Source organism: Macaca mulatta, chromosome 10 (assembly GCF_049350105.2).
Source record: "Macaca mulatta isolate MMU2019108-1 chromosome 10, T2T-MMU8v2.0, whole genome shotgun sequence".
Classification (NCBI taxonomy): domain Eukaryota; kingdom Metazoa; phylum Chordata; class Mammalia; order Primates; family Cercopithecidae; genus Macaca; species Macaca mulatta.
Window position 1 is genome coordinate 14,303,565 of NC_133415.1, and position 25,880 is coordinate 14,329,444.

The 25,880-nt window shown below is 53.8% G+C and overlaps 1 protein-coding gene across 1 annotated transcript in view; it reads left to right on the plus strand.

The window, feature by feature from the left end:
* Positions 1-25,291, plus strand: part of RAC2 (Rac family small GTPase 2) — a gene marked incomplete in the record, with an annotated part of 52,020 nt that extends 26,729 nt beyond the window's left edge. The window contains 6 exon segments of the mRNA NM_001261377.1: positions 9,241-9,311; positions 18,256-18,373; positions 19,164-19,226; positions 19,762-19,921; positions 23,765-23,897; positions 24,513-25,291. Of these exon segments, the coding sequence (NP_001248306.1) occupies positions 9,241-9,311; positions 18,256-18,373; positions 19,164-19,226; positions 19,762-19,921; positions 23,765-23,895 (543 nt within the window).
* Between the last annotated feature and the right edge of the window lie 589 nt (positions 25,292-25,880).

Consider the following 25,880-nt stretch of genomic DNA (forward strand, 5'->3'; position numbering starts at 1 on the left):
AAATTCCGTCTGATGTGTGTAAAGACCTACTCGTATTTATTTTCTTTCTTCTTTTTTGAGACAGGGTCTCACTCTGTTGCCCAGGCTGGAGTACAGTGGTGTGATCATGGCTCACTGCAGCATAGACCTCCCAGGCTCAAGTGATCTGCCCACCTTAGCCTCCTGAGTAACTAGGGCTACAGGCATGTGCCAACACATCTGTCTAATTTTTGAATTTTTTGTAGAGATGGGGTTTCACCATATTACACAAACTGGTTTCAAACTCCTGGGCTCAGGTGACCTGTGTGCCTTAGTCTCCCAAAGTGCTGGGATTGCAGGCATGAGCTACCGCACCTGACAAGACCTATTTATGAAAAGCAAAACTTTAAAAGAAAATGAAGATATTCATCTTCATGAAATTGGGAGAAGGAAAGAAATTTTTAAGTAAGATTCACTCAAAAAACACAAGTCATTAGGATGCAGGGCAGGTGAGCCTCCAAATTGGGGTTTAGCTTTGGAAGGTTCTTGGCTTCTCTCAGGAAAGAATTCCATGGTGAGCCAATGGTGGAAGAAAACAGCTTTATGGAGGCGGCAGTGTTGCAGCTCCGTGATTACTCCTGCAGAGTAGGACTACCGGACAGGCAGTGTGCTGAGAGCAGCAGCTCAGGGGCAATTCCGCAGTTTATACCCACTTTTAATCACATGCAAATTAAGGGGTGAGGTATTCAGAACTTTCTAGAAAAAGGGTGGTAGTTTCTGGGCTGTTGCTAGGGAAGGGGTGGTAACCTCCGGGTGTTGCCATGGCAACTGTAAACTGACATGGCACTGGTGAGCATGTCTTGTGGAGAGGTGCTTTCACCTCGTCCCCATTTCTGCTAGTCCTCAATCTGGTCTTGAGTCGAGCCCTGCCTCCTACCTCAATTAGGAAAGAAAGTGGAAATTTGACTAGATGCAGATAAAAATTGTGTCTATTAAATGTCACAACATATTAAAAGACATCCCATGGACTGGAAGAAAGTATGCAATGCCTCTAGCAATTCAAGCTTGGAAATCAGAATATGCAAAGAACTTCTCCAAGTAACTGTAAGAGAAAGATAAATACTGGGCCGGGCACAGTGGCTCATACTTGTAATCCCAGCACTTTGGGAGGCAGAAGTGGGTGGATCACCTGAGGTCAGGAGTTCGAGACCAACCTGGCCAACATGGTGAAACCCCATCTCTACTAAAATACAAAAATTAGCCGGGCATGGTGGCATGTATCTTTAATCATAGCTACTAAAGAGGCTGAGGCAGAAGAATTGCTTGAACCTGGGAGGTGGAGGTTGCAGCGAGCCAAGATCGTGACATTGCACTCCAGCCTGGGCAATAAGAGTGAAACTCCATCTCAAAAAAATAAAGCAAAACAAAATAGATAAATACTCCAATAGAGAGAAATGGACAAAAGTGAAGAAAAAGCAATTTATGGAACAGGAAACACAAGTGTCCAATAATCACTTACAAAGTTGCTAAATACCACTGGGAATCAGTTAATAATAAAGTAAAGCCACAGTGAGATGCTAATTCACACCTACCTAGTTGGCAAAAGTATAAAGTCTTACAGGCCAAACATGGGCTAGGGGGTAGATGAGGATGCCCCTGGAAATGGGTGTAGCACTGTCTATTGAAGTGCAAGACATGTGTGTATACTTTAAACCTCACACACCAGCCCAGGAGCACACGGATGTTCACAGCAAAATCGTTTGTAGTGCAAACATCACAAGCCACTTACAAATCCTGGCCTGGGAGGTCTAGGCTACAGTGAGCCATGATCGCACCATTACACTCCAGCCTGGGCAACAGAGTGAGACCCTGTCTCAAGAAAGGAAAAAGGAAATAAGTATGAGTAGGTCTTTACACATTTTGGACAGAATTTAGGGTGTGGTGAGATATTGACTGTTTTTAGTTTTTGCGTGATATGTATTTAATGTCATTATCTCCATGACCAATTGGATAAATACATTTCGATACGTTCATATACTGGAAAATTTACCAGACAAATAACTAACCTAGAACTCTAAGTTGAACATTTCCCAGCACGCTGCTGGGCAGGGTTGTGGCTCCCAAATTCTAAGGCCTGTGGTGAGGAGAAGGGAGCTGACTGACCCTGAGCGACCCCAGAACAAGAGGTAGCACCTCTGTGAGGACAATCCAAGGAGAAGGATTTGGGCTGAAAATGAGGAAGCGTTTTCTAACAGGTCAGGCTAGGCAGGAGTGAAACAGACTGCCCCTTAAGGGAATGAGCTCCCCGTCATTGGAGATATGTAAGCAGGGACTGGCAGCTGCGTCATGGGCAGTAAACCAATCATTGTCTATCAATGACACAAGAGTGGGTTGAATACAGATGGCCTTAGGTCCCTTCTAAGCCTGCCCAGAGGCCTCGTGGTTCTGTGATTCAGTAAGTTTGCAAAGTGTGGTCAAAAGAGGATGGGACTAAATGAATAACCAAATGTGACACATCCCTGCAGTGGGACACTACTCACTAATAAAAGGGACATACACACCATGACACATGTAACAACAAGATGAATCTCGAAAACATGCTGTGTGAAAGGGCCTTGGATGAGACGCCACTCACTGTGTGATGCCGTTTATGTGAAATCCTAGAAAATGCAAAGTAATCTACAGAGGCAAAAAGCAGCCCAGAGCTTGTGTGTGTGAGTTGGGCGGTGGCTGGAGGGGTGGGGAGGGAGAAACAGAGGAGAGGTGGGCTGCATGGGGGTGCAAGGAAGCTTTCCAAGGTGATAGAAGTGTTCTGTGATGTTCCGTATCTTGGGAGGTTTCATGGGTGCGTGTATCTGTCAAAATGAATGGAATTATATGCTTTAAATGGATCAAACTTACTGTATGCCAATTATACCCCCATATAGATACCTTTTTTTTTTTTTTTTTTTTTTTTGAGATGGAGTCTTGCTCTGTTGCCAGGCTGGAGTGCAGTGGTACGATCTTGATCTCAGCTCACTGCAACCTCCGCCTCCTGGATTCAAGCGATTCTCCTGACTCAGCCTCCCGAGTAGCCTAGTACTATAGCTGTGCGTCACCATGCCCAGCTAATTTTTGTATTTTTAGTAGAGACAGGGTTTCACCATGTTGACCAGGATGGTCTCGATCTCTTGACCGCATGATCTGCCCACCTCGTCCTCTCAAAGTACACCTCCCAAAGATGAGGAGGGCTGGAGCAGAGGTCAGAGCTGCTGCATTACGGACTTGGTCACATGGACTTGAGCCTGACTGCTGTCATCCAGGTGGCTTCACTCCTCCATCTGGCCATCCTGCCAACCCTGGTCTGTCCACACAATCCCAGGACCACCTGCAGATGGGGGACATTCCCAGAGAGTGGCTCCAGGGCTCCTGTGTCATTCTCGGTGTGGGTGAGAGTGCTTCAGGGATAGCTTTCTGTTCTTCCATATTTTGTATTCGCTACAGTACCAAGCCCAGAGCTGGGTATTTAGGTGGTGTATCATTGATGCATGCAGAATGAAGGAGAGAATCAATAGCTTAAGCTAAGGAGAATTTTTGCTTGGGATCTCCTGGAGAAGGGGCTTTCTTGGGATGGAGAGCAATTGCAATTTTAGGACCGCCATGGCCATGTACAGTTGAGTGAGTTGTGTACTGCAAAAATTAAAAATAAAAATAATAAAATAAAAAAAAAGGCCAGGTGTGGTGGCTCACGCCTGTAATCCCAGCACTTTGGGAGGCCGAGTCAGGTGGATCACGAGGTCAGGAGATCGAGACCATCCTGGCCAACATGGTGAAACGCTGTCTCTACTAAAAATACAAAAAATTAGCTGGGTGTGGTGGCACGTGCCTATAGTCCCAGCTACTTGGGAGGCTGAGGCAGGAGAAATGCTTGAACTCGGGAGGCGGAGGTTGCGGTGAGCTGAGATCATGCCACTGCACTCCAGCCCGATGACAGAGCGAGACTCTGTCTCAAAAAAACAAAACAAAACAAACAAAAAACAAACAAACTAACCCCCAAAACAAACAATCTCTGCTCTAGTGGGTGAACAAAGGATAAAACTCAGTACCTACACTGCTTTCCAGGTCAGGTGGCTGCACCCATTGGCTGTATATTCCTAGAGAAGTGCATTATTCTTTTCTCTTCCCTTTTTTAAACAAAAAAATGTTTTATTCTGGAAGAATTTTAGATGTACAGGAAGGGTGCAAAGATAGTAAGAGTGTTCACGTACAGTTTTCACCCACTTTCTCTGTGTGCTAACATCATTTGTGTAACCACAGTAGATTTGTCAAACTAAGAAATTACTATTCTTACAATACTCTTAAAATTTTCAGACTTGATTTGGATTTTACTACTTTTTCCACTGATGTTCTTATTTTATTTTATTTTTATTCATTTATTTATTTTGAGATGGAGTTTCACTCTTGTTGCCTAGGCTGGAGTGCAATGGCGTGATCTCTGCTCACCACAACCTCTGCCTCCTGGGTTCAAGCAATTATTTGCCTCAGCCTCCTAAGTAACTGGGATTACAGGTGCCCGCCACCGGGCCTCGTTAATTTTTCGTATTTTTAGTAGTGATGGGGTTTCACCGTGTTGGTCAGGCTGATCTCGAACTCCTGACCTCAGGCAATCCACCTGCCTCAGCCTCCCAAAGTGCTGGGATTATAGACATGAGCCACTGCACCCGGCCTGATGTTTTTGTTTTTAGAGCTAATTTAATTGTTAAATTGATTTAAGAATTTGCATGTATACATGAAACATTTTTTTTCCCTTCAAGAACTAGAAAAGAATTCTTTTAAAAAATTTATTAAATTTTTTTTATTTGTAATTGACACATAATCATACATATTTACGGGGTACAATGTGATATTCCGATGTATGTATACACCGTATAATGATTAATCAAATCCAGGTAATTCCCACATCCATCACTTTCAATATTTATCGTTTCTTTGTTGCAACATTTGAAACCTTCTCTTCCAGCTGTCTTGAAATATGCACGAGATTGTGATCTGCTGTAGTCACCCCGCTGTGTAACGGAACACCAGACCTTACTCTTTCTGTGTCAATGAAGCTCCACGAATGTTCTTTTTCTGTTCCAGGTTCTAATCCGGGCTACCACACTGTATTTAATACATTATTATTATTATTTTAAATTAACACAGAGGTCGCCCTATGGACTAGCAGTCGATGGAAAAAGAAAGGGGTATAGAGAAGTATCCCAGAACAAAGTCCTCAGGTGGCCTGTGAGGGAGGAAGTCCCAGGGTGGTCACAGGGCACGCCTGGCCTCTCTGACCCACGGTCTCAGCACAGCATATGCAAAGCGTAGAGGAAAGACACCGGTTTGCTGGTAGCTTGAACAGTTGACTTGCCCAGTGCTGGGGCCAGTGCTTGAGGAAGTTGCATTTCCCTTTCTGTAAAAGTCAATGTTGAGAACCCAGTAACTTATGTGAATTGCTCTGAAAAGGTTCAGCCTCCGGGTGCCTGGTGGGAATCCCGGGCTCTGCCAGCCAGCAGGCCCTAGCTCTCCTCACCCTCCTTCAGGGTTCCTGGGTTGTCCTGAACCAGGGTGGGTGACCAGTGGCTCTTCCTCTCCCCGCCCCTCCGTCCTTTCCCCCCCGCGCTGGAAAGGTGTGTGGGTGGGGAGTGATAGCAATGAACGGTGAACTTGGCGCCAACTGGGGTGGTCGAATGTTCTCCGAGTCCACATGGAGAGCCCTCATGGCGAAGGGAGCTCCCCACGAGCTACAGAACTCAGGCTTTTTCCCCTCAAACAGCAGCTGGAGCCAAGAGCTGCAGCTTAAAGAAGAGCTTGGAGTCACCTGAGCCTAGGGCTGGTTTCAGGTTAGGTGGTCAAATGACTTCTCAGACCCTCAGTTTTCGCATCAGGGAAATGGGCCACAGTTCCTAGCTCCAGGGTGCCTGGTCCCCCAGGGTGGTCTCAGGATAGACTTGGTTCCTGTGGGGCACTGGCCGCCACTTCCTCTCAACGTGCCGTTCTCCATCAGCGGACCCCACCTTCCCTTCCTGCCTCATTGCCCACATCCTCCCACCCAGGGACTCCCACACAGGCCCTTGCCAGGGGGAGCCTCTGGGTCCTGGCTCAAGCAATCTCCCCCGACCTGGAGTTCCCTCTTTAGGGCACACGTTTCAAGAGCCAGCTCCAATGCTAGCTTGCAGGCCCCCAGCTCTCCCTCTCCGTAACCCTGAGGTCCTCTCTGTAGATTCCCTGTTGCCCCAGTCACTTCCTGTCTGTTTTATGATCTCCCATGATGAAGTTGTGCCTCCCCCTCTCCAAAGGGTGTAAACTCTAGGGACCAGCTGTCTCTTGCATCTGGGATCACCAGCACCTGGTACTGTGCCTGGCACACAGCAGGCACTCATTAAATGCTGTGCTTAGAATTGAGGTGCACTGAATTCTTGGAACCCTCCAGTTCTTGCAGAACGGCCTCTGGGCCTGCCCCGTGGGCAGGAAGTGAGCCTCCCAGCACAGAGGGCCCCCGGGTCTCCTGCTGGAGCCTCCAGGCTGGGGGTCTGTGGGGATGGCCAGGGCTCAGCCCAGCACCTGAGCGCCCCTCCCACCAGCTGCTCTGCCACACCGCATGCTCCGCCCCTTGCAAACTACCGACCCGTGGGGGCAGCAGCTTGAGTAAGTTCCCCTTCCGCTTCCTCCTGCCCCACCACTGCTGCTCCTCAGCGGGCGCCTCGCCAGTCTCCACACCCCTTGTGCCCGCAGAAACGCGCCTGGCCCTGAGCTGTCACCACCGACACTCTCCAGGCCCCGGACACGATGCAGGCCATCAAGTGTGTGGTGGTGGGAGATGGGTAGGTACCTGGCTGGACTTCCTCACAGCCCCCAACTGGGATGCCCTGAGATCCTCCCACCCTGGTGTCCCTGGGGAAGCCCCTGGTCCTGCAGAACTAGCTGTTCCTGGGAGGCAGCTTGGAGGGGTCGCTTCCTTCTTCTCCTAGGGCCCACAGGGAGCACCCCAGGGTGGGCTGAGGACAGCTTCACCCTCTTCAGCCCCACCCCACCCGGGGAGCCATCTGGGTGGAGGGTGCAGGACTATGGGTGAGAGTGCCAAGGGCTCCTCACCTGCACCCCTAAAGCTGGGGGCAGGTCTCCCACAGAGGCAAGCCTCAGTCTTTATTCTGTAGATGCACGAGGGAAGTGAGAAACCTGAAATTCAGCCTTCGTCCCCAGGCTGACCTGGGCTGTCGTCACTGGCTTGGTGCTGCTGTGTGGCCTCGGGCAAGTCACAGCACCTCAGCTTAGCCATCTGGGAGGAGGCCTATGCCCTAGGGATGCTGTGGGGTCGCTTGAGATAAGCTGAGTGGCTGTCTTGCTTGTAGTGTGTGCCTCCTAGTACCCCCTCCACTTTCTCTCCCCTCCCCTCAGCCTGCCAGGTTGGGGAAGATGTGTGGGGGATGTGGGCGAGGAGCAGAAGGGGCAAGGGGACATTGAGAGACAGAGAGGGAAGGAGGAGGCTAAAGAATGGGAGGGTGATTGTGGGGTCAGCAGGGGAGGGGCAGGCTGGGCTGAGACCCTTCTCAGTTGTCAGATCCCAGTGACTTCAGGCTGTTGTGTCTTCTGGGAGCCTCAGTTTCCTCATCTGTAAAATGACAGGTCCAGGCCAGGTGCAGTGGCTCATGCCTGTCGACCTAGCATTTTGAGAGGCCAAGATGGGAGGATTGCTCAAGGCCAGGAGCTTGAGACCAGCCTAAGCATCATAGGGAGAACCCATGTCTATAAAAAAAATTTTTAAAGCCAGGAGTGGTGGCATGCGCCTGTAGTCCCAGCTACTAAGGAGGCTGAGGTGGGAGAATCACCTGAGCCCAGGAGTTTGAGGCTGCAGTGAGCTATAATTGTGCCATTGCAGCCAGCACGGGTGACAGAGCAAGATGCTGTCTCTTAAAAAACACAAAATAAAAGGACAGGTCCAATTTGTCAATCTGTCATGCCTGCCAGCAGCCACGTCATAGGGTGCAGCCTACAGGTCCACCCTGGAGAATGTTCTAGCTGAAAGGGGCCTCCTGTCCAGCCCTCCCACTCTACAGAGGAGCAGCCCAAAGCTTTGAGAGACTCAGCTCTCCTGGCCTGGGCTCTGCGGCCCCGACTTTGGCACTGACCCATCTAGGTGGGGGTGGGCTCATTTGTCCACCAGCCTCAGCTGATTCTGATGCATGGCTCCTTATCTGCCCATGCCCGCCCAGCCCAGTTCACTTCTGCTTTGTATCTGATCGGAGGAGGGGTGGGCGGAAGTCAAGGGTTAACGTTCCAGTCATTCAAAATTACCTCGGTGGCAGGCCCAGGGGAGGGCAGTGGTAGAGAGGAGAGGGTGAGCTGTCTCCTCTGAGCAGGAAGTGACAAAACCACACAGGGCAGGGGAAGGCCCAGAGCTGCCCCTTGGCCTCTGGGCTTCGGCTCAGCTACCTGCGCCCACTCCCAGCCTCGCATGCCGAGGGTGGAGTAGGCATGCGTTATCACTTCCTTCCTATGTACCAGAGCTCTGGGGTTAATCCAGCCTTCTCTATCCTTTCACCAAACCTAATAGGTCCATTTTACAGGTGGGAAAATGAAAGTTCAGGGAAGCTAAGTAATGTGCCCAAAGTCTCACAGGATTTGAACCCAGACCACCCTGACTCAAACCGTGACCTGGTAACTGATCTGCTCCAAGGGGAGGTGAGAGGGGAGAGCAGGGCCAGGCCTTCCCTAGCAGCCACCAGCTGCTGCCATGCGTCAGGCCCTGTGCTTAGCGCTTTGATAGGCATCGTTGGATTTACTCCTCAGCACACTTCTATGAGGATGGGCTCATCTCTATTTTCTAGATGGAGAAACTGAGGCAGAGGCAGGTTAAGTGACTTGTCCAAGATCATACCACTGGTAGGTGGTACAGCTGGGATTTGAAGCCTGGGTCAGGCGTCCGGGGCCCCTCAGCATTGCCTGAGTCTGCTGGGCACCGTCTGTCCCACATCACCGGTCCCTGGAGAAGCCTGTGGGAAAAGCGGATTGCCAACACTGTGCACACCCGTGGATCAGAGTCTCTGGGGCTGAACCTGAAGTCTTCACTTTAACAAACATCCACGTGACTGGCAGGCTCTCGGGTGTGAGAACACAGACATGGGGCGTCTCACATGGGGAGACGGAGGCCCAGAAGGCTAGGCTGGGTGGATGCTGAGGTCTTTGCAGAGGACCAGGCAGAAACCTCCCATGTCTCTGGCAGAGCCCATGACCACCACCCTCTTGCACTTCCTGTCTTTCAGGGCCGTGGGCAAGACCTGTCTTCTCATCAGCTACACCACCAACGCCTTCCCCGGAGAGTACATCCCCACCGTGTGAGTTCCTGGGGATACGCAGGGTGCTGGGACAGGGGGAGACCGTCACCAAGTCAACCCACCTTTCAGGCACTTCCTGTGGGCCAGACCCTGTGTGGGCACCCAATGGGGTGATGCCAGAGCCACAGCCTCCAGCCTGGTGGAGCTCCCTGACGGTCCAGCCGGGAAGGCAGCACTGTGCTGAGAAGTGCTGGGGGCTCCCAGAACCCGGGGTGGGGTGCAAGGGAAGGGGTAGAAGGGAGGAGGTGGTGGCCTCTAGGCTGGGCCTCCAAGCAAAGGGACCTGGAGGAGAGGGCTGGCTCGGGCAAGAGCAGGGGCTGAGAGAGGAGCTTCTGTAGAAGCAGGCTGCTGGAGGAGGTGATCCAGAGGGCCTGACCCCAAGGAGCAGGGACACCTGGGGACAAGGCATGCTGGGGGGCAGAACAGAGCCATCTGCTGGCCTGGGAGGCCCTGCGCTCTATTGCAGGGTGAAGAGGCAGGGCTGTCATTGGACGTGGAGGGAGTGTGTTGGCACCAGCGTCTCCCTGGCCAGCCCTCAGGGGCCCCCATCTCTCCTAGGACATTTCCCCAACTCCCTAGCATGGCACTCAAGGCTCCTGGTGGCCTTCACTCAACCTCCCGCCTAGCCTTATCACCCATTACTTTGCTTCACACTCTGCCGCCTCCGGACCCTACTGTTCGCCACAAGCTCCCTGCACATTTCTACCCCAGGGCCTTTGCTCAAGCTGTTCCCTCTCCCCATCGTGCCTTTTCTCCCCACATCCACCTGTCCAAACCCTCCAGGCCCAGCTCCAGTGCCCCTTCCTCCAGGAAGCCTTTCTGATCTACCACAAAGGGGTCTCCACTCCACAGACTGACTTTATCTGATCTCTCCCACGACCATGAGCCTGTGGAGGTCAGGGAGCCACGACCAGCTCTTTGTGGTCTTCTACATGGTATAATACATGCATTATCTTACACACAACACATGCGTTTTGAGTTGACCTGAATTGAACATTGTGGGAAAGACCATAGGAAGATCGGTCATAGCCACCATCTAGCAAAGACCTGCTGCGTGCTGGCCCCTGCACAAGATGTCACACAAGTGATCTCATTTGATCCCCCTGGGAGGTGGCTATTAGCATGCACAGGACACCCATGGGGAAGCTGAGCCTCACAGCCACTAAGAGGCTTGCTTCCCCGGCTTACACGGTCCTGTCCAGCTTCAGAGCCAAGCTCCATGCAGAGTCTCGCTGGGGCCCTCGTTTCTTGATCTTAATGAAATCCCCTTTCAGGAGCAGGGATCAGGCTCTCCCAGGAAGAGGAGGGCAGGCAGAAGGGAGAAGAGAGCCTGGAGCCGAGACGCTTCCAACCCACCCCAGAGGATTCCTCACTACCCAACCCCCAACCCCAGACTTGGGTGGGCTGGGCTCTCTCTGCTGCTGTCTCTTCCCGGGACACTCTGCTCAGCTGCCTTAGATACCGTGGCCCAGGCTAGAGGAAGGCAGGCAGCCAGGAGAGGGCAGGGAAACTCTAGCAGAGAGCCTAGAAAGCTGATTTTGCCCCAGCTCGGTCCTGATGCTGGTGAGTGCCGCTCTCTGGTCCTGTCCTTATATACAAAACGGGGATGAGGATTCCTGCCCACTCACCATCAACCATTAAACTTCTAACAGGTGCCTCTAAGTACAGAGGGAGGGCTGGCTGCAAACCTGAGCAGGGTGGCATAATTAGGCGAGGCAGCTCCTGCTCAAAGCCATGGTTACCGGCAGTGTGTTGTCACTGCCTGTGTCCCTGGGTCTCTGGATGCTGGCTTGAGAACTTGTCCTGCCTTTGTGTATCCTGGCTGGGTTGAAGGACCCACTTACTGCAGGACCTTGGACCAATCACTTCCCCTCTTTGAGCCTTGATTTCCTTTTCTATAAAAGGTGGAGGCTTGGGAGTCCTAAGCTCCTTCCCCAGGCGCCTCCCCTGTGCGTTGAGATGGATGGCTGAGTCTGCTGAGGCCAGGTTATGGCCAGGTGCTCTCAGCAGCCTGGATGCCCCTGATCCCTGATGGTCCCTAGTAGACTTTGTTGTCCTGGACAACATCACAGAAGCTGGAGGAATGGACCTGACCAGACCTACCTTCCCAAGACTCTCTGAAGGATTGGGTGAAGGTATCCCACTAGGGCCAGCTCTGTGCATGTGGCCACCTGTCCAACTGCACAGGGCCTCATGCTCAGAAGGGTCCTGCACCTAGTTGAATGCTCTGATGTCTGCATCTTGAAATTCTTAATCATTTTTGAACATGGGCCCTGTGCTTTCATTTTGCACTGGGTCTTACAAGTTCTATGGTGGATCCTGCATCACACCCTCCTATAGCTTCAGGCACAAAGTTTCTCAGCCCCAGACGAGACCCCAGAGCAGGATCCTGCTACTGCCAATGCCTGTGTCCCTGTGAAGGGAGGGTAAAATAGTCACACTGGGCCCTTGACACTGGATGGGGAGGAGGGAGAGAGGGTAGGTTGGGAAAAACAGGCAGCCCCAAATCTCTGGCACCCGAGATTAAGGTGGAGAGAGCTTCTGGGCTGGGGATGGTAGGTTTGCTGGGGTTTGGGGAGGCCGGTGCTGCAGATACAAGATCAGATAAGCCTGAGAGCTGGCTCTGCTACTGCCAGCCATGAGGGGTTAGCAGCAAAGGGATGGACCTGAACCTTCGGAACTGACACCTTCCTGAGCAGCCAATCAGTTGCCAGGACTTGCGGGGCTGCACCATGATTGGCTCTTGCCGCCTGCTCTGTTGTATAGACCCTGTATTGGAGCCGGCAGGGCCCTATGAGATCTTTGTGTCAAATCCCCCATTTCGCAGATGGGGAGTCTGAGCTGCTCTGTGGATGGCCTCATGTTAGGTGTTGGGGATATAGAAACATGGCAGGAAGACAGTGCCCTCCGGTGCCTGTGACATAGAAGGGCTCCCCCTTACACCTCACCTCCTTAGAACCATGCTCAACGGAAGCCCTGGTGAGCTTTTAAAACTGAAAGTTAGGCTGGGCATGGTGGCTCATGTCTGTAATCCCAGCACTTTGGGAGGCCAAGGCAGGCAGATCGCTTGAGCCCAGGAGTTCGAGACCAGCCTGGGCAACATGGAGCAGAAACCCCATCCCTACAAAAAATACAAAAATTAGCTGGGCATGGTGATGCGTGCCTGTAGTCCCAGCTACTTGGGAGGCTGAGGTGGGAGGACTGCTTGAACCCAGGAGGGTGAGGCTGCACCAAACTATGATTGTACTACTGCACTCCAGCCTGGGCAACAAGGTGAGACCCTATCTCAAAAAAAAAAAAAATAAAAAAATAAAAAAAGAGCCCCCCCAAAACGACTGAAGCTTATCCTGGCCTAAATCTCTTCTGTGGCTCCCTTCACACTTAAAACTCATCTTGATGTTCAAACCGTGAGCAACAGTCCCCGTCTCCCCAGGCTCATTTACGACACCCCTTAAGTAAATTTCAGTTCAAGTACATAGACTGCCTTGATGATCTGAACCTCCCCCCAACCTCTTCACTCCCCTTTATGACACCCAGAACCCTCGCTGCTTTCCGTCATTCAGTTCCTGGCTTACACATCGCCTCCTTGCCCCCCTGTCTAAAGCAGCTCCCCACCTCCACCCTGCCCTCTCCATCTTTCCATCCCACCACCCTGCTCAGCTGTCTTCGTCGGCTCCCCCACACCCCAACTTAGTCTTGCTGCTCCTTTGCTGCCACTCCTCCTCCTGGATGGAAGCTCCCTAAGGACAGGGCCCTTATCTGCCTCGCTCCCTGCCATCGCGCCGGTTTCTAGAACAGAGCTGAGCCCATTCCTGTTGCTCCGTCATGACTGGCCCCGCCCCGGGGAGGCAGGCAGGGCTCAGCTCTGCATGGAAGAATGTGTGCTCCTAATTGAGGCTGAATCATTTGGCACTTAATTTTCACTTTCATCTGAAATCCTGTCTTTGGTAAACTGGCTAATCCAGCCTGGGATTCTGGTGGACAGGATGACATCAGCCTCCCTAGCTGTGTGTGCCAGGCCCCACCAGGTTCTCCTGCCTGGCCTCTCGGCTGCCCCATCCCTGCTCCTGCCTCTGTGTGTGTGGGTACCTGATGATGTCCAGTGGCTCAAGCCTCAGCCTTAGCTCAGGCACCCCTTCTGTTGGGTATTCTGTTCCCTCCTACTCCACCTCTCCCAACCCCGTGACACCTCCGGCTGCCTTCATCTTTCAACCAATAGCACAGTAATGGCCTCCCCTCCCGCCTGATGTGCCAGTTTCCCGCTCTGTTCCCCTCTGGCCACTCCCTAAGACTTCTCCAAGAGGGACTCTTTCTTCCTCTTCTCTTTTCTTTTCTTTTCCTTCCTCCCTCCCTCCCTCCCTCCCTCTCTCTCTTGCTCTCTCTCTCTTTCTTTTCTTTTCTCTTTTCTTTTCTTCTCTTTTCTTTTCTTTTCTTTTCTTTTCTTTTCTTTTCTTTTCTTTCCTTCCTTCCTTCCTTCCTTCCTTCCTTCCTTCCTTTTCTCTCTTTCTTTCTTTCTTTCTTTCTTTCTTTCTTTCTTTCTTTCTTTCTTTCTTTCTTTCTTTCTTTCTTTCTTTCTTTCTTTCTTTCTTTCTTTCTTTCTACCTTTCTTTCCCTTTCTTTCCCTTTCTTTCTTTACCTTTCTTTTTTGATGGAGTCTCGCTGTGTCACCAGGCTGGATTGCAGTGCTGCCATCTCAGCTCACTGCAACCTCTGCCTCCTGGGTTCAAGCGATTCTCCTGCCTCAGCCTCCCAAGTAGCTGGGACTACAGGTGTGCGCCACCACGCCCAGCTAATTTTTGTGTTTTCAGTAGAGACGGGGTTTCACCATGTTGGCCAGGATGGTCTCGATCTCTTGACCTTGTGATCCACCTGCCTCAGCCTCCCAAAGTGCTGGGATTACAGGTGTGAGCCACCATGCCCGGCCAGGACCTTTTCTAAATGCAGATCTGATCTTATCACTTCTGCCTGGTTTGGCCCCTTGGTAGATCCCCATTGCCCTGAGAACAAAGACCTGATGCTCCATGCCCCTCTGACATCAATCCTTTCTCACCCCCAAGTCACTAGCCGTGTGTGCCCTGTGGTCTCTGGGTTCCTTGAATGCACCATCTTTCCTCCCTGGGGGTGGGCTTTGGTGGTGGTCAGGTGGCACCCGGGTGCTGGGGCCCCTTCCGCCTGCCCCATTCCCCTCCTCCACTCCCGTCCAGGGCCAGGCCTCCGAGTTCTACAGCCTCTGGATGAAAACGTGGTCTCTGCTGTCTCCAACTCCGTTTCCAGCCGTGAAATAGCAGCGACGCTTACCATGTGGGCTTTTCTGAATTGGGTAACAGGATCTAGCCTTGGTCTGCCACTCACTGGCTGGGAGATCTTGGGCAAGTCCCTTCCTCTCTGTGAGCCTCAATTTCTTCATCCGGAAAATGGGGTGAGGGTTGGCCATGGTGGTCTGTGCATAAGGTTCCTCTCTGGTCCCAGCTGCCTGTGGGTCTCTTAAGTAAGGGGGACCCTCAGGGGTGTCACACCATTGACACATCCCTGCAGCTGTCCCTCTGGCCCTCTGGGGAGGGGCCCTGTGGCAGGGGCATTTGGGGACATGGAAAATGAGACTGCTCAGCTTCTCAGCATCTCCCAGTGGCGTGGCTTGAACATCCTCTGCTTTTTTGGATTCTCCTAATGGCCCCAAGAAATAGGTATTTTCCCCTCCACATTGAAGAGATTGAGGCTCAGAGAAGTTAGGTCACTCACCCAGGGTCACCCAGCCAGGATGTCCTGGCTTCACAAGGAACTCTTTGTTCCTCCGCAACAAGAAAGGTCCTTGACCTCTTCAGGTCTCAGTTTCCTCATCTGTCTAATGGGAGTAACTTAAGATCCTTCTGTCTTGGATCACATGAGACTTCAAGACCTAACATGCAAAGACCCTCAGCCCCCTGACTGGCCTCAGAGAAGGTGGCTGGTGCTTCTCAAGGTCCCAGCTCTTTCCCCATCACTGTGGCCCTGAGATTCCAGGGATGACCCAGAGGAGACAGGTGCCTTTGGTTTGAGGAATCCTGGGGGACTTTTTGGCACTAGCATTTTGGCTGGACGTTAGAGGAGAGAGTGTCCAAGCATTTCCCAAAGGTGTGTTTCTGGTCAAAACTGGAAAAACAACACAGACGCTGCTCTTCCCATCATGCCCCGCTGTGTCTCCCTGGACAGCGCCTTCTTCCTGAAATCCCACAGCAGTGTAGGTGGTACCCAGAGTAGGTGCACACCAGCACCTGCTGTGCACCAGACCCCGGGCCAGCCCCAGGGTGCAGCGACAAACAAGTCAGGCTTAGTGCTTGCCACCTGGGATGCTGAGTTCCCCAAGGAGTGCTGGTTTAGGTGGAGTGGTAGCTCCGACGTGGCTGGAGGTCAGGAAAGGCTTTTTGGAAGAGGCAACATTGAGCAGGGACTGGAGGGATGAGGAAAAGTCAGCTGACCTGGCAGTGGGGAGGAAGAGAAGGGAGAGAGGAAGGAGAGTGGGAAGCCAGGGACCACTATTTGCAAGCACTTTCCAGACAGGCGGGAACAGGGCCATTTGAGGAACTGAGAGGTGACCAGGAATTCTGTCCAGGGCTGGACAGGCAAAGTGTATTAAAAAGGCTGGGCTGCCCACTTTTTGGGGGTGTGGGGGACTCCTCTCAGGAGAGGTGTCTTTGGTGTTACTCTGAAGTGTTAGGGCTTCTGCAGCCTAACATTGGGTAGCGTTCTCTGAGGACTTCCTGGAGGAGGTGGCATCTGAAGGATTTCAGTTCACTTTGGTTTAATTCCCTTCCACCTGCATTCACTGGGTGCCAGGCCTGAGACTGTGGAGAATAAGCAGGCATCGACCTGGCCCACACGGAGCCCACAGCCCTTGGAGGGGCGGAGACTCACCAAGTGCCTGCTCATGGTCAAGGCAGAGTAGTCACCCAAGAAAGGGAACCATGAGCTCTTTACAGGTGGAGGACGACGAACCTTCGCCAGAGAGGAGGACTTTACTGGGCAGGGTTTTGAAGCATGAATAGAAGGTGGGAGTGAAATGGGGGTGGAAGCATATTCCAGAGGGAGGTATAGACAGGAGCAAAGGCTTGGAGGGGTGGGCAGCCTGGAGGGTGTGGGGGCCGGAGGCCAGGTTGGTGAGAGCATATGGACAGCTAAGGTGGGAAGGACGTTCCGGGCAGGGGCTTCGTGTGGACCAGCACAGGGAGGTGGGCGGAGTGAGTCTTCCCTGGGAAACGGCTTGGCTGGTGTGCGAGGGGAGGACTAGGAGAAGTCAGAGGAGCCAGAGGTCTCAGTGGACCTGGTCAGGAGACAAGGCACAGGGCCTGTGTGAGTGACCACAGCAGGAAAAGTAAGAGTGATTCGCTAGCCCTCAGGGGCAGGCGGTGAGGGCATTCCTGGAGGCACAGCTGTGGCCTGGGGCAGTGAGCGCTGGTCGTGGTCACTGGTTTCTGGTTTCTTACTCACTGGCTGTGTGGCCTTGGGCCAGTCACTGCATCTCTCTGAGCCCAGTTTTCTCTACCACAGCGTGGGTAGCCAGCACCTTCCTCGCGGGGATGTGTGTAGCAAGAACTGGCTTGTGAACCTCCCCTACTCCAAGCTTGGAACCCTGGGATGGCCCTCCCAGCATTCTTTGGGCTTCCCTGTCTCTGATGTTTATCAGGCCCCTCACCCCATGTCTGGACTCCTGCTAGCTGTGGGGGCAGGATCAGACTTGTACTCCTTGGTGGCCCCAGTGCTGGCTCTGCACCCGATGCATAGTAGGTGCCCAGCAAATGCATCTGGAGGCTCGTTCGATGGCCCTGCAGGGCTCTCTGGGTCTGGCAGGAGACGCTGGGAGTCAAGGTCAGTGCCCCACGCTATCTCCTTGGCAGCACATATCTTTCTACCATGTGCCATGGCCCTTCCCATGGCCCGTGACTGACAGCTTTCACACACACTCTGGGGTGGGCTGAAAGGCCCCAGAAGCAGCCCTCTTTCCCTGGAAGGTGGGAGACGAATGACAGCACCCTAGCTTCCTGCCTCCTCTGGGGACGCCCTGAGCACAGTCCATTCTATCTCCCAGGCGGCCCCAGCAGGACTGAGCAGCAGTGGTCCACAGCCATGACAGCTCAACCACCTGCCCTGTGCCAGCTGCTGTCCCCTCCTTTATTCCTCCCCACTCCCCTTCTGCGGCGTCCTGGGGTCACTTCCCAAATAAACCCCTCATACCACCTCCTTGTCTCAGGGTTTGCTTCTGCGGGGACCCAGCCTGAGAGGGGATGAACATTCATTCAACAAATATTGAAGCTGGGCGCGGTGGCTCACGCCTGTAATCCCAGCACTTTGAGAGGCTGAGGTGGGCAAATCACTTAAGTTCAGGAGTTCAAGACCAGCCTGGTCAACATGGTGAAACCCTGTTTCTATTAAAAATACAAAAATTAGCTGGGCATGATGGTACATGCCTGTAATCTCAGCTACTTGGGAGGCTGAGGCAGGAGAATCACTTGAACCCAGGAAGCAGAGGTTGCAGTGAGCTGAGATGACACCACTCACTCCAGCCTGGGCGACAGAATGAGACTCCATTTCAAAAAACAAAAACAAAAACAAAAACAAAAAAATAAACATGGAGTGACAGCATAGGGAGAGAGTTAAGTTTATTCATATCAAGACTTGGAGGAAAATTTACACAGCCTCAATTACCTTTCCAAAGGACAGGTACAAGTAGGAAAAGGATTCAGAGATAATCTTTATTTCTTCTTGTTTAGTTGTATTACATTTTTTAAAAATATAATGAATCAGTCACGAAACAGATAAAGAAACCTAATTGCAAATGCTGTGTGACTTTGGGCCAGTTGCAGACTGTCTCTGGGTCTCAGCCTCCGAGGAATGCCACGGAGCTGGACCACAGTCCCCAGGTTCTGGGGTTTGAGACTGACCTGACCTCTGCCTTGACTGCTCCCCACAGGTTTGACAACTATTCAGCCAATGTGATGGTGGACAGCAAGCCGGTGAACCTGGGGCTGTGGGACACTGCTGGGCAGGAGGACTACGACCGTCTCCGGCCACTCTCCTACCCACAGACGGTGCGCTGCTCCCCCGCGCCTTGCAGTCTTGACCTTTGCTGTCTCCATTCCCTCTGCTTGGAATGCCCTTCCAGTCAGCTCAGCCTGGGAAACCCTTCCTCTCCCCTGAAGGCCCAGCTCAGGGAGTCTGCCTGCCTTGCATGTCCCAGGCAGAGCAGGGCCTCCTCCTGCACTCCCCCAGCCCTGCGTTTGTTCCCGGTCCTCAATGTGCCTGTTTTCCCACCCCACTGCCTGCTGGGCTCTGGCACCCCCTATTTCCAGTGGTGGGGCAGGTGGAGTCTGCACAGGGCCCCAGGTTGGTGAGCCCTGGGAGTGCTGGGGGAGGGGAGAGGTGGAGGATGCCTGCAGGTGGCTGCTGGGTCCTCGCTCTTCCTCCAGGGTGTGCAGGGAGGCGGCTAAGGCCTGCAGATGTGGATGGTATATGGATTGGAGTATGGACTCCGGAATCCCAGATCCGCCCCTCACCAGAGTGCACGCTGGCAAACCCTTTAACCTCTGGAAGCCTCACTTTCCCCATCAGAGGAATGGGGCTAGCAGCAGTGCTTGCTGCAGGGTGACATGTGAGGATAACCACTTTGCAGAGGCCCTGACCTTTAGTAAGCATCCCAACAAACAGCAGCCTCGTGGTAAAGGCGAGAAGGGTATCTCTGCTCTGCCCAGATCCTAAGTCCCCAGCGTCCCCTGGGCTGCTCCACCCTCAGGGAGCCCCAAGCTCCACCTCTCAGTGACTGCCATGGTGGGACACCTCTGGGCCCTCCTCAGTGGCAACCCTCGCTTGCTCTGTCCCCAGGACGTCTTCCTCATCTGCTTCTCCCTCGTCAGCCCAGCCTCCTATGAGAACGTCCGTGCCAAGGTGAGTTGGACAGGGTGGGCCTTGGGGGCTCTGGGGAAGGTAACCCTGAGGGACAGAGGGAGGAACTGGTGACTCTAGACTGGTCCCTGGGGCAGCAGAGGCCGCATACAGAGAGGGTCCCCAGTGCCAACCAGGGCTGGCAGGGGGACTGAGGGGGTAATATTTGGAGGGTCTGGAGTGGGGGTGCAGCGATAGTTAGCTATACCCCCACTTTCCGTGGCTGCGTCCTCCTCCTCCCTACACAACCTCATGTTCGCCTCCGATTGTCACATAACCTCATGTTTGCTTCTTATGTCTGCACAAAACCTCGCCTCCTCCTTTTCTACAATCATGCGCCCCCTCCTTCCTGTACAACCTCGTGGCCTCCCTTCCCTGTGCCACCTCATGTCTCTCTTCACCCTCATGCCCACGTCTGATCTTCTAGCAACTGGGTGCCCCTCCTTTCCCTACACCCTTTTACCCCCTCTGATCCCTGCACAGCCTCATGCCCGCTCTTGACCCATACAACCTTGTGTCCCCCCACCCACCTGCCCAGTGGTTCCCGGAAGTGCGGCACCACTGCCCCAGCACACCCATCATCCTGGTGGGCACCAAGCTGGACCTGCGGGACGACAAGGACACCATCGAGAAACTGAAGGAGAAGAAGCTGGCTCCCATCACCTACCCGCAGGGCCTGGCACTGGCCAAGGAGATTGGTACGGGCCTCAGACTCAGAGAGGGGAACTGGCTGCAGGGGAGCCCTGACTTGGCCTCGTGGTGTGTAAACATGGGCTGCAGGGCCAGGCTGTGCAGTTCGAACTTAGCTGTGCTGTGCACTTGCTGTGTGATCTTGGGCGAGTCACGTAGCCTGTCTCTGCCTGTGTTTCCTTATCAGAAAAGCAGGGGCTAGTGATAGCTCCTGCCTGCTGGGGTGGTTGGGGGAATTCAGTGAGTTATTCCAGGTGGAGCTCCCAGGGCGGCACCTGTGTGTGGGAAGCACTCTGTGTTAGCTAGTAGTCGTCCTAGTAGTATTAGTAGTATCTATTAATAGATATTGAAAATAAGGAGGTACGCTTTGAGCAGGCAGAGGCAGAGATTGAGTAGGGGTGCTGTGGTTGCCTGGGGGACAAGCGACAAGTCAAACTCGGGTGTTCTGGGAAGGCTTCCTGCGGGAGGTGGCCCCGCATTAGATCTGAAGGGTGGCACATTTCCTTCCACCACCTTCTCTCCTCCCTTTCCCCACTCCCTTTGGTTTCTCAGCTCAACTCCTCTTTGCCTCCAAATCCCTGGGCTGGAGAAATATAGTCACTTCTTGAGGTCACCCAGTAGGTGGCCTAGCCAGATTTGAAGGAAGGACAGCACATTGTTGGCTCACTGCTGGGGGGTGCTTCTTTGTAGTGGCTCAGGGCTGCCTGCATCAGGGAGGTGATGACCATGGGTCTGGCTTCATGCATGGTACCCAGGCCTGCTGGCTCTGTTCCTGTCCCTGTCCCTGTCCCTGGTGGGTCCCAATGTGTCTGTAGCTCAGGGATCCTTGCCCAGAAGCCCAAGACCGCCAGCTGGATTTGGTCACGATGGGCTGTGCCCTCTGCCTCACCACAGGACTCTGCAGGCCCAGGGGTTGGCCCCCCGAATTGAACCCGCTAGATCTCCTCCCGCCCCACTGCCCCAGCCCCGCCTCTCCTCCCCCTGCCGGAACTGGGAGGGCCCTGGAGACTCACATCTCTTCACAGGAAGGGAAACCGCAGCCACCACCTCCCTCCTCTTGTGACTAGTGTGGTGACACAGCCATCTTCTTCAGGGGCCTCGGACTATGGCTCACACACTAGCTCCCTTCCCTTGTCCGGGGGCCACAGCTCCCCAGCCTGCTCGTCTCTCCTTTTAAATATCAGGGATTCATCCCTGCCTTCTCTTTCTGACCAACCAGCACCCTCGAACCTCTGGTCCTGGACTCCTTCTATTCAGGGTGCAGCTCTCCAGCCGGCGGCCTGGCTGTCACTGACCCCTCCTTTGTAAAGAGCACGCTTTGGGATCATGCGGAAGGCGCTGGAGGCCTGGATTCCGGTCCTGGCTCCGACACTGATTGTCTGTGTGACCTTGGGTTAGTGGCTGCCCCTCTCTGGGCTTTAGTCTCCCTCTTCACATAAGCTGACCTGGACAATCCCCAAAGGCCCTCTCTCCTCTATAAGGTGGTGACCCAGAGCTCTTGCCTTAGCCTCTAGCGCATCTCCCCTGGTTGACCCTGCATGGAGCTGGGGCAGGGGCAGTGATGGTGACTGTGCCTCGACCAGCTCAGGCCTAGGGGGAGTCCCGGGGGTACTGGCAGGGCTAGTAAGGGAGGCAGCAACTGCCTCTGCCCACCTGGGCTCCCCAGCCCTGGGATGACAAGTTTTGGGGGCGGCCCTGAGCCCAGCTGATAATCACAGCTGATGTGGACTGAGCACTTCCTAGATGCCACTTCATTCTCACAGCAGCTACGACAAAGGGGTCTTGTCACCTCTACTTACAGAGGGGAAACAGGCTCTGGGGGGCATGTTGCTGGTTTAAAGCCACCCAGCCAGGACATAGCGGAGCCCGGATTCCAAAGGGGGTGGAATAGCTCCCTAAGCCACAAAGCTGAGGGCCGTCTGTCATCCCTGCACCCCCACTGCCCCCACCGCCCCCTTGCCCTCCTTGCCCTCTCTGTGCTCCCCTGCCCCTGTCTCAGCTTGACAAGCCATTGTATGGCAATGAGTCCTAGACAGATGGGAGACTGAGGCCTGGAGAGGGGTAACTGGCTAAAGTCTAGAGCAGACAGAGGCAGAGCCAAAGTGAGCCTGGCCCCCCAGCTCAGGACCCTTGTCCTGTGTGAGTGGCGGCCAGGTGCCAGGGAAATGGCAGTTGGCGGATGTGAGGGAAATGGATGCAGATGTGGTCCCTTATAAGGAGACAGTGGCCACGTGCCCAGTGACACCTCCTCAACACAGGGGGTGGTGACCAGACTCTGGGCTGAGCTCAGGGCACCCTGCTCTTGCCAACCAAGCCCGATGGCAACCACTGCCCATGATCCCTGGTGGGCGTATACGCCTCCAGGTAGAGGGGAGACACCCAGCATGTGACTCAGAGCCAGTGATGTCCTCTCTGAGCCTCAGGTTCCTCGTCCCTGCCCCACCCTTCCTTTTTTCCCCAGCACCTGGCCTCAGTGGGCTCCCCTGTTCCAGCGGCTGCCCCTCCTGCCATCCCGACTTCTCCTCCCAGTTCTGTGCCTTCGGGCCGTGGCTTCCCGACTCTGGGCCTGTTTCCTGGTCTGTGAAGTGGGAAATCACAATGTGTCTTCCTGGTGTTGTTGGAAGCACCCAGCTCAGTGCCTGGCACAGAGTAGGTGGTGGCCAGCATCCATCTCCTTCCTGCCTGCCTGCCACAGAGAAGCAAGCAGACTTTGGCAGAGGGCCCAGAGTTCCCCCTCCTCCCTCCTCCTTCCTCTTGGTTCTGACATTGGCCCCCGGGCCTGCATGCATCTCGGCAGAAGGGGTTTTGTGGTTTTTCACTTCAGGGAAACTGTGCAGCTTGAAATGGACATGAGAAGTCACACAGGCTCTTTGCAGAAGGTCATGGAACATCGTCCCTGAGGGTGGGGACTAGGCCTGCCTTTCTCCCCGTCTGTGCCCTGGGCTTCAGCCCCGAGGGGTCTTCATGTGGGAGAAGGCTGGGCCTCCCATGGGAGGACAGAGGAGTTGTCCAATCCCACTCCTCCCAGAAGGCCCCAGCTGTGTCCAGGTTGAGGGAATACGTCCAGCATGTCGTTTGGATGAGTCATATACTCTCCACGAACCTGTTTCCTTGTCTGTAAGACGGGGATGGTGCTAAGGAAGGGGCTGATGATGTTTGGAAGTTCCTGGGGAGGGGGCTACGAGGGTTTCAGGCTTCTTGGGGGTTATTTGCAACCCTGGGAGAATCCTGGAGGGATGGGCAAGGCAATGTTCTAGAAGAAGGTGAGGCTCCCAGAGATTTGGTCACTGATGCTGGAGCCCTTTCCTTCCCAGAAAAGCATCAAAATTACCACCTTCCTTCCATGGATTAAGGGCTGTGTGTCCAAGAAAGACACAGACCTGCCCTGTAAGCCTCAGTGTCTCACTGAGCTCAAGCTCACTACTTCAGACATGAGGAAACTGAGGCACGGTGACGTTAAACTCCCTGCTCCTGGTGACACAGCCTCCAGGTGACCCCACGGGGACTGGAATCTGGATGGTGGTCCCCAGAGCCTGGTGTTCAGTTGTATGGCTTGGGAAGGGGTGTATGGCATGGGAGGGGTATATGGCATGGGAGGGGTGTATGGCGTGGGAGGGGTGTATGGCGTGGGGGGGGTGTATGGCGTGGGAGGGGTGTATGGCGTGGGAGGGGTGTATAGCGTGGGAGGGTTGTATGGCATGGGAGGGGTGTATGGTGTGGGAGGCGTGGGAGGGGGATGTATAGTGTGGCGGGGGTGTATGGCGTGGGAGGGGTTGTATGGTGTAGGAGGCATGTTGGCCTAGAGTCCCTCCGACTTAAGCCTTGGCTCTCCTGTCCATCTCCCCAACCAGACTCGGTGAAATATCTGGAGTGCTCAGCCCTCACCCAGAGAGGCCTGAAAACCGTGTTCGACGAAGCCATCCGGGCCGTGCTGTGCCCTCAGCCCACGCGGCAGCAGAAGCGCGCCTGCAGCCTCCTCTAGGGGTAAGAGTCCCCTGTCTAGTGCCCAACTCCCACGCATAGCAGGCCCTGGCTGAGCAGTGGCCTTTTGGTTCACTGTGAGTGGCATTTAGGCCAGGACAGAAAGAAGGTGGGTATGGAGGTAGCCTCAGTTTCCCCAGCCTACTTGTTATTTGTCTGGGCCAGTCTCACTCTCCGGAGCTCATCTTGCAGAGGCAAGGCCCAAGGTAGGAATGAATGCCTGGTAACCCACTAGTCCTGGGCCAGGGAGTGGGTGTCACGGAGTTCCTGCAGGAGGTAATGGAAAAGATGCCTTGGTCCCTGGCCCTAGGAGAGCCCAGTTGAGCCAGGGAGATGCACCCACATATGTGGGTGGAGATGGGAGAGACTGAGCTATGAGACCTAGGGGGCAGATGGTGGGGTGCGTATGAGTTGGAGGCAGCCCACAAGGCCTCCTGGAGGTGTGGGACCAGAAGGACAGAGAGGACTGGTGAGGTGGGGAGAGAGCATCGGCAGTCCTGTTTCGAGTCAAACCTTGAGCAAAGGCCTGGAGGTGGGAACGAGCTGTGAGCCAGGAAGGTGAGAGCTGTGGATTTTGCATGTCCCCAAATTCTCTTTCCCTACTTATCTTCCTTCCAGGTTGCACCCCAGTGCTCCCACCTAGATGGGTCTGATCCTCCAGGATCCCCACCCAAAGCCTGATGGCACCCCGACTGGCCACGCTGTCCCCTCCCTGTGGCGTTTCTTAGCAGATGGCTGCAGAGCTTCATTGATGGTCTTTTCTGTACTGGAGGCCTCCTGAGGCCAGGAAGGTGTGAATTTGCAGGTGCTGCATTCCAAGCCCCTCATGCTCCTGCCTTCCTGAGGGCCAGAGGGGAGCCCCAGGACCCATTAAGCCACCCCCGTGTTCCTGCCATCAGTACCAGCTGCCGCGTATGGAAGCATCTACCGGTTCATTCCAGTCCCACCCCACGCCTGACTCCCCTCTGGAAACTGCAGGCCAGATGGTTGCTGCCACAACTTGTGTACCTTCAGGGATGGGACTCTTACTCCCTCCTGAGGCTGGCTGCTCTAATATCGATGGTCCTGCTTTTCAGAGAGTTCCTCTACCCAGCAAAAATGAGTGTCTCAGAAGTGTGCTCCTCTGGCCTCAGTTCTCCTCTTTTGGGACAACATAAAACAAATCGAATTTTCTACGTCTCTGGGGGTATCTGCTCAGCCAATGGAAAATCTGGGTTCGACTGGCCCCTGCCATTTCTTAAGACTTTCTGCTCTACTCACAGGAATCCTGAGCTGCACTTACCTGTGAGAGTCTTCAAACTTTTAAACCTTGCCAGTCAGGACTTTTGCTATTGCAAATAGAAAACCCAACTCCACCTGCTTCAGCAGAAAATAAATTTATTGATTCAAGTTTGGAGATATCATGATTTCAGGTGCAGCTTGATCAAGGGATTCAAATGATGTCATCAAGGCTTGTTTAGCTCTGGGCTCTGCCTTCTGCTGGCTGGTTCATTCTCAGGCAGGTGATTTAGGGCTTCATCCTTCCAAGTTCAAGTTCAGCCAAAAAGAGCAAATGTCTCTCCCAGGCAAAGTCCTTAACTAAAGTTTACTGTGATTGGACCAGCTTAGGTCCTGGGCCCCCTTTCAACCAATCACATTTGTCAGAGTGGTGTGGTGCTGTGCTCTGATTGGCCAGGCCTGGACCATACGCCATGCCAGAACAGAACTGCGGCAACCCCGGTAAAAGCGTGTGTACCAGGGAGGGAGGCTGAGTTACAAAGTGGGCTGAGAGCCTGGCGGGAATTTGGACCAGAAACCCTCAACCTCCCCTATTGGAGGTCATGGGAAAGTGTTCATTTCAGCAGTGAAAAGAAGCAGCGCTGGACCCCGCAGGTGCTAAGCAAAGGGGAAGTTTCTTTAAAAGAGAGGCGGAGTTGTTGTGAGGATTTAAGAAGTTCACAGGTGAGCAAAACAGTGCCTGCACAGTCAGGCCCATCACAGGGCTTG